Below are 8,439 nucleotides of genomic sequence, written 5' to 3' on the forward strand. Positions count from 1 at the left end.
CAGTGTTTTGGATTTTGGCCCTTCCAAAAGGTGTGTAGTGGTATCTCATTGTTGTTTTAATCATTGAAGAATTTTAACATGGAAGTGAAACCAAATTTATATGCCTGAAAGGTCCATCTGAAAGCAGTGTGGTCCTTTAAAAGGTGTGGAGGCAGAACTAGAGGAAGAGAAATTGGTTATGAAGCTGTTGCAGTGATTTAGCTAGACATGAAGAGGCCCCTAGCGTAGGCCCTAGCAAGGGATGGAGAAAAGAGAGAGATTTAAAAGGTGCTTAGAAGCCAAAATGAGAAAGCTTTGATTCAAAGTGTGATGAGGAAGTTAGTCTTAACCCCCATTTGGGGATATTTGGAAATGTGGGGGGGGGGTATTTTTGGTATTGTTGTAACGACTGAGGGCTTCTACTGGGATTAGGGGTCTGCTAAATGACCTGCAGTGCATAGGACTTCATTTCCTTACAATGAAAAATTGTGTTTCATTGAGAAACACTGTAGGGTGATGACATTCATTGAGAGAAAAGAAAATGGTAGGTCTGTAGTTCAGTTTGAGCCCTGTTGAATTTGAGTTGTTTGTGGATATCCAGTTGAAGATGTCCTTAGGCAATTAGATGTAAGAATCTAGAATATAGAAAGAGCAGTTTCAGATTTAGGACTTGTTAGAGATGGTTTGAGCATATAACTTGAAAAAAGGTAAAGGTTTGAAAAATCTACTGAGAGAAGTAGAGGTGGTTATTGCTGACGTACAGTGTTATAGAACATCAACATTTAATGGAGAAATGGAGGAAGAGGAGCAGTAAAAGAAAATAAGGCCAGAGAGGACAGAGGAAAATCAATAGAGTGATACCATTAAAGCTGAGAGAAGCGACAGTTCCATCCAGGAGGTGTACTCAGTTTTGTCAAATACGGCAGAGAGCCAAGTAAATTAAGGACTTAAAGGTTTATTTGGCAACCAGAAGGGCTTGGTGACCCTTCAGAGATTACTTTCAGTGGGGTGAGTGACGGAGGTGGACACTAGTTTATAGAATTAAAATGTGTGGTAGGTGAGGAAATTGGACAATGAATGTAGATTACAAAAAGTTCTTTTAACTACCTGAACTTTCAAACATCATATATGTACACTCCTATTCTTGTAAGATTCTTAGGTTAATATATCAGCTGAGAAATGGGCCTTTATAGGTGTCTCATGGTTTACAGTTATTTGAATATTTCATTGTTTCTCATCCTTATTTTCTAAAAATTAATTGAAAAGGGAAAAAAATGCTAACACTAGTAATAAGCTTAGTTCTCATAAATTTAATGCATTTGAAGTGAAGAAGGATATCATTAAGCATGCTAATAACAGCAAATCCTACTATACATGCTAATAAGAGTGATCTTACTGCACTTAAGCTAGACAATTATATGTTTGGTTGGTAAAGAAAAGAATAAAATTAAAGAACCTGGAAGGAATATTTGGTATAGAGCTTTAAAGACTGCAAAGATTAAAAAGGAATTGTGATTAGTTAGGGGTTGTTGTCATATTTCTAGTTCTCTTAAAACATGGGGATCTGAACTGGACTTTCAGACATGTTTTCATGAGCACATTAAAAATAAAAGTAGAAGACTCATGTACTCTCTCAAGATGATCTGTGAAGGGAAGGAGAAAGAGGGTAGCTTGTAAGGGAATGGAGAGATACAAGAAAGATTTATTAAAGATAGGTGATAACTTGAGCGTGTTCCTTTGTGGAGGGGAAAGCTGGAAGACAGGGCAAAGTTGAAGATACAGGGAGAGAAGAAAATTAATCAGTAGACCAGATTCCTTGAAAAGGCAGGATGGCATATTGGATCCATAATAATGGTGTTAGGGGCTTAACCTTGGATGGGAGAAGAGGCACCTTTTCCAAGGAAACTTGTTCATTCAGCAGTTTCTGAATGCCTACTGTGTGTTTCATTCTGCTAGTTTGGGGATATGTAGTCCCTATCCTTGAAGAGGTTAGGGTCTAGTGAAGATGGGGGATTTTTTGCCTTATGTCCTATATGTTTTTTTTCAGGTAGGATGTGAGTCTTTTTGGAGTCTTTCCTAGTCTTTCATGATTCCTCAGATTATCCAGAGTAGTTTGGAGATCATATCTAAAAGGACTTTTAAGTTACTTGGGATGTAATTTTTCCTGACCTGGAAATGTAAATTTACTCATAAAAGCTTGACCTAACTACTTTAGTTCTTTGAAAGAGATCATAGTTCTTTCTCTCTGTTGTTATGACAGATATAGTTTTTTGTCATGTGGTAATATTGCTTCTTTATCCTTATCGGCTCCAAAACCAGTTAAATAGTCATTTATATCCTCTTCATCAGACTTTTAAAAAGACAAATCTTAGTTTATTATTAATTTTAAATTCTTAATATTCTTAATGGTCTCCTTGAGGATCAGTCAGCCAACAGCTTGGAGCGTAAGATTGGTTAGGATTGTGGGTAGTAATTCTTTGCATTACAGCTTATAGGTGTACCTCAGTGATTTACAGCTGGGGGCAGTTTTGCCTCCCAGGGGACCTTTGTCAATATGTGGAGATACTTTTGGTTGTCACCACTGGGGATGGGGCAGAACTGCTACTGGCATCTAGTGGATAGAGGCCAGGGATGCTGCTAGTGCTGTAATGCACAGGACAGCTTCCCACAACAAAAAATTATCTGCCCCAAAATGTCAAAAGTGCCGAGGTCAGGAAATACTGGTGTACATTAATATTTGAATACTTATGAGCTAGTCAAACATGCTTACCTACGTTATCTTATTTAAACTTCAGAAACCCCTTATGAGGTAAGTGATATCCTTCTTGCCCTGAAGGCACCATTCATTTGTGATGGAAGCAGGATACAAAGCTTGGACTTAACTCTATAGGAAATTTTTATTATGTAAGTATTCAGGACACAAGCCTTTTTTTTTTTTTTTTTTTTAAAGGCTATCTTTTGTCTTACCTGGTGTTTTTTTTTTTCAGGGACAAATATTCCTGACATTTGAAGTATATAATTTATTTTTAATATTACAGATCTAGAAATGGCCATTGCCTACTGGAATTTAGTGCTTAATGGAAGATTTAAATTCTTAGACTTATGGAATAAATTTTTGTTGGTAAGTTCATATTTTCTGCAGTTCGGTGTTTTCTCTAAACTTTTGCTTTGTTTGAAGATAAATTAACATTTTAAAGCATAACTAACTCATTTCAGAGCATGTAATGGACATAGAATGAAAAATTTGATTTCCAGAATTTTATTACATAGGTTGTTTTGCATTCTTGTATTTGGTATCATCTGGACTGTTTTTTTGAAACTCTTTTTAGTGATTTGGATGCTTCTTTTTTTTTTTTAATAGGAACATCATAAACGATCAATACCAAAAGATACTTGGAATCTTCTTTTAGACTTCAGTACAATGATTGCAGATGACATGTCTAATTATGATGAAGAAGGTAATGAACATTCTGCTCTATCAGTTTTTTGAAAAATTTGTCTTCTTTTATCACACAGTCTTGAACTTCTTGTCTACTTCTGTTTTTCTTAGAGTTAATTTCCTTCTTCTGAGCTTTTATTTGTGCTCTTCTGAATGTATGAAATGCCTTCATCCTCTTTACCAATCTGCATTGTTTCCTTAAATACCAATTCTGTGTATTCATGTCTTCCAGAAAGGCATGAGTACTTTTCATCCATGTTTTAGATTTTCAGTTTACTTTAGGAACCTATTCTTTTCTTAATGTACTTTTATAGTACTTGTATATGTATTTTTTGTTGTTGTCTGTTTGTTTTGTCTGTGAACTTGATTGTAAACTCCTTAAGTTTAGTGACCTTGTCCAAATGGAAACGGACTTTAGTTTCCTACTGTAGTACTCTTGGCATTCAGTAAATATTCACTGATTGAATGCTTTTCTGCTGTTTCTTCATGTATGTATAAGGATGATTTTGCCATCCACTATCAGGACATGTGCTTTTGTTTTTCTGGAACTGGTAGTGATTTACATTTGTTTCTTCATGCATACTTACCTAGTTCCCCTTGAGAATTAGCAGGATTTTTTTTTTTTGATATTGTTGAATAGGCAGAGGTATTTTTTGAAAAATCTCTAGTAACCTTGGTCTCCTTAAAAGTGTCCTGGAACTACTTAATGTAACCAAAGATAATGTTATTTCCTTATCTTTGTTTTCATTGTCATGTATTGTCTTCTTTAAGAAGTGAGAAATGACTGATAATTGATAATTGTGCTTTCTGTTAGACCTTACACAAAAGTGAAGAACTTCCTATTTGGAGGTTGGCATAGAGAAGAGGCATGTATAGAGGCATGCGTATATGTAATTTAAAATCCTTTAGTAATTTATTATCATGAAATAGGTTAGAGTTTGATCCTTGCTGTTAATTTCCTTTGTAAGATTGCCACAAAGTGCAAAAAAAGATTAACTCCAACCTACTGTGCTTTCAGCAGCACTGGCAGCATGTCATCATATCAAGGTCAGATTTGACCAAATTACTTCAGTGGCCTGGCTTCAGTGGCCTTCAGAAAACCATAATATTATTAGTTACCAGAAGGGTTATTTTTTTATCATTCAAGGAATTATCAAGTATTGGAATAATAGAGAAGAGAGAAAGGAATACTCTAGGTAGAAACTCTAAAGAGCTAGAAATTTGGAAGTCCTATCAGTGGGAATACTTATAATGACATACTTTAACAATTATGGGGAAGATATTTTAAAAAAATAAAGGATTCTATTAAAATGTTAGCCTTATTTCTGCTTTTCTTTCTTTCCTTTCTCCCATCCCCGCCCCCCCCCCCCCCCCCACAGGAGCATGGCCTGTTCTTATTGATGACTTTGTGGAATTTGCACGCCCTCAAATTGCTGGGACAAAAAGTACAACAGTGTAGCACTAAAGGAACCTTCTAGAATGTACATAGTCTGTACAATAAATACAATGGAAAATTGCACAGTCAATTTCTGCTGGCTGGACTGAACTGAAGATCAATCCTCACAATTCAGACTGAGGGTTGAGACAAAACTTTAAGGATACATCTTGGACCATATCGTATTTCATTCTTCTAATGGTGGTTTGGGCTTGTCTTCTAGTCTGGGCCGCTCTAAACATTTATTATTCCAACATTGTGGATTTCATCTTATATCTGTGGACCATCCTAGTTTATTCTCCCATAAGTCTTAGAAGCTTTATGGTGATTATTTTGAAGTTTCCATTCTTGCATAAAGCACAATGCTGTCTTCATCAGAAAACAGTTTGGCATAAGAATTAAACATGTGAACATCACAATTTATAAAAACTTCTTAAATATATGCTTTGGGCTAGTTGCAAAGACTATGCTGATAGCACTTCCAGTGAGAGTGATATATTTAAGTGTACCAGATCTGGAATGGTGTTTTGGTATGGGGGGATTTTTTTTTTTCCTGGCAAATCACATGTATTGTTAACGTGAGTAGAGTATCTGTTGAAAAAAAAGTCAAAATAACCAACGTGAAAAATTTTTAGGATAACTTGGTGTGCCTACCCAAAATTTTACTGTGTTTTAGACCCTCGATTTCAGAAGGTTCCACAGATCTAGTCTGCACTTATCTTACCCATGTTTATATATAGTTGTCTTACAGGGGGTTTTATTTAGAAAAACATCTGCATAATGTTAGATTCTACTCCTGTCTACATTATGCACTCCATAATTGGATTTCATTATGATTTTGAAACGCTGATATGCCTGTCGAGTAAGTTAAACTATTTAATTTGTTTTGAATGTTTTAGATTGCTACATAATACAATATTCTAAATTTAGGCATGAGGGTTTATTTTTGTTTTTGGGGTTTTTTTTGGTCAGCGCACTATGGAACACAAATGAAATTCTCTTAATTTATAAGAAGATAGTAGGAATTAAATTTTGAAAATGGTTGTAATGAGCCATAAAGTTCAATTCTTATAGGTACTGCTCTTTCAGACAAATAGTCCATTTTTGATGACTTCTTATTTTGTTGAAGTTGCTTTAACTGCTAATCACTGTGGTTGCCAAATATTTCAGGAGCAAAGATTTTCAAGCAGGCATGCACTTGATGCAAAGTACCAATCTGGCTTCTATTTTCATAAATTATTTAATTTTTACTGTTCTTTGTTTCACTCAGATTAGCTCAGTTTTCACATCAAAGCAGCACTCTGTCTTGTATGTTTCTTTTTTTTCCCTTCATTACAAGACCCATGAACTGCTTTCATGCTGAAAATGCTCATTTCTTTGTTCACTTCTTGACCTGTGAAGAAGGGTTTATTGCTTTCTTAAACATTTCTATAAGGCAGGTTAAAAAATGTAAAATTTCTGATATTGGATGACTGGTTTTTAGCAGGAGTAGATTTTGCTTGGTGTATCCAGGCACTCTAAGTTCTAATGTTGAAATTATCAAAGGTATGTACTTCAGAATAGCAGTACATTATAAGGTATATGCGGAAATGATTTTAAGAAACAATGATATATTAAAACTACTTTTTATTTACGATTTTGAAATTGACTAGAAAGCTTTCCCCATAGATATTAATATTCTAATCATAACTTTAATTCAAGAATATGATTCTATCAAAAGAAAATTTTGAAAATTTCTATTCAGGTTACTGGAATTGGTTATTAAAAAAAGAAAAAAGAAGAATCCTGCTGCTTTCAGTATTTCCTGATTTCATATTTGTAAATATTAAGAGGAACTTCAATTATGAAAAATTTTTAAAAGATATATATATATAAATGTACTATTTTGTTTCCTGTCTTGAAGATTTTGAGTTATGGTATTGTTTTTGAATTGATTAATTAATTCCGGTATGCTGTGTTTTGAAATGAGATCCGATTAGCTTTTTTTCCCCAATATAAATTGTTTTTCATAAAAGTCTGATATTGATTCGTGGCCTAGTGCCTTGGGTTTTACAGACTTTTCCTTTTAAATGCAAGACCTTTTCAACAAAATAGTGTTTGTCATCAGTTTGGTACTAAACATTTATAATTACTATGTAATTATAAACAGAAAAATACATAAAGCTTTGAATATAATCATGTAGCATAAAAGTTAAGGTTGTTAACTCTATGATGGCATCTTAGAATTAAACAATACTATTACTAGGGCTGAAAAGAGAAGACTGATTTAATGTGGTGTGGTTATTCTGAGGATACATGTCTGGTTACAGGGAATATTTTGTACTAAAAAATGCTTACACATAATGGCCGTGTGTGTGTGCGTGTGTGTGAAAGAGAGAGATTGACAGGTTGAAAGAGACACACATGCTCACACACACATGCACACACACACACACACACAACTTGAATTGCTTTAATTCATTAGTGTTTCAGTCTTCATTCTGGTAAACTCCCCATGCTGATTCTTTGTTTTAAACTGAACCACAGGTACAGTTTCCTTTTTGCCAAATGTCAAAACAGGTACACATTTTACAATGTAATGCTTTTTAAATAGTAAAGTGTATAAAATTAGAAGTGCCCACATATAAAAATACTTGAGATCAAGATTATCTTTAGTGACTATCATCTGCATATCTCTGTAAGTTCAATTGTGTTTCTTACATCCCTGTCATATTACCAACAGAGGCAATAAAAGCTTCAGTGAAATTGCCATGACTAAATCTTTTCACATATTATTTCAGTGTAATACTTTTAAAGACTAAAATATACCAGAAAACTTTTCCAGAAAGGATAATTATTTATGGAAAGAGCATTATAATGGCAAGTTTTGGGGAGAAAAGACATGCCAAGTCTTGTTTACTACATTTAAAATGTTTACAACTATACTGGGCTGCTTTATTTAATTAACAGTACTGTAGTTGTGTAATACGGCTTTGTAAGTATGTGTTCTTCATTAGACTTTTAAAAAGTTTTAATGAGAGAAAGAAAACTTAATAAAATAACATGGGAAATCTTTTATATAATATGCTTACTGGGGAATTCTTATTTAAGCAAGGTATACTATTTTTTTTCCTCAGAAAGATTTAAGTGAATGAAGTATTCATCTATTTTTTATTTGACGATAATCAAGAGGTTTGAGTAGTTGTAGCCAGTTTAATGTGCACTTTGCTTAGATTTTTAAAAACATGTTACAATGAAGACTACGTATTGTAAACCTTCTGTAACTTTTACGTATGAATGACAGAAGAAAGTTAAACCTAATGAAAGAATTTTGGAATAAAAAAAGGAAAGTGGTGCTGGGGAAATTTATTATAGTTCACGAAGTATGCCTTTGTAAACCTGAATCAACTTTTAGAAGGAATTAATTTATGGAGTTCTAAATGTTAAATTGTGTATATTTAATAGAAAATACTTACTTGACACCTCAGCAGTTTTCTTTAAATGTTACTTTATACTTTTAACAATATGATTTATATTGCATACATAGATGTTTTGATAAGATTTTATCAAATTTGATAATGTAATGATAAAATGTTTTTAAAATGTG

At 33.6% G+C, this 8,439-nt stretch overlaps 1 protein-coding gene across 4 annotated transcripts in view; it reads left to right on the forward strand.

Annotated features, from left to right (window-relative positions):
- The window catches only part of DCUN1D1 (defective in cullin neddylation 1 domain containing 1), a 30,942-nt gene extending 23,338 nt beyond the window's left edge, over positions 1 to 7,604 (forward strand). For all 4 annotated transcript variants that reach the window (XM_030862685.3, XM_060298372.2, XM_030862680.3 and 1 more), the window contains exons 5-7: positions 3,018 to 3,100; positions 3,341 to 3,437; positions 4,798 to 7,604. In XM_030862685.3, the coding sequence (XP_030718545.1) occupies positions 3,018 to 3,100; positions 3,341 to 3,437; positions 4,798 to 4,877 (260 nt within the window). In that variant the 3' untranslated portion in view covers positions 4,878 to 7,604. The remainder of the gene's footprint in view (positions 1 to 3,017; positions 3,101 to 3,340; positions 3,438 to 4,797) is intronic.
- The last annotated feature ends 835 nt before the right edge of the window (positions 7,605 to 8,439 follow it).

Source organism: Globicephala melas, chromosome 4 (assembly GCF_963455315.2).
Source record: "Globicephala melas chromosome 4, mGloMel1.2, whole genome shotgun sequence".
Taxonomy (NCBI): Eukaryota; Metazoa; Chordata; class Mammalia; order Artiodactyla; family Delphinidae; genus Globicephala; species Globicephala melas.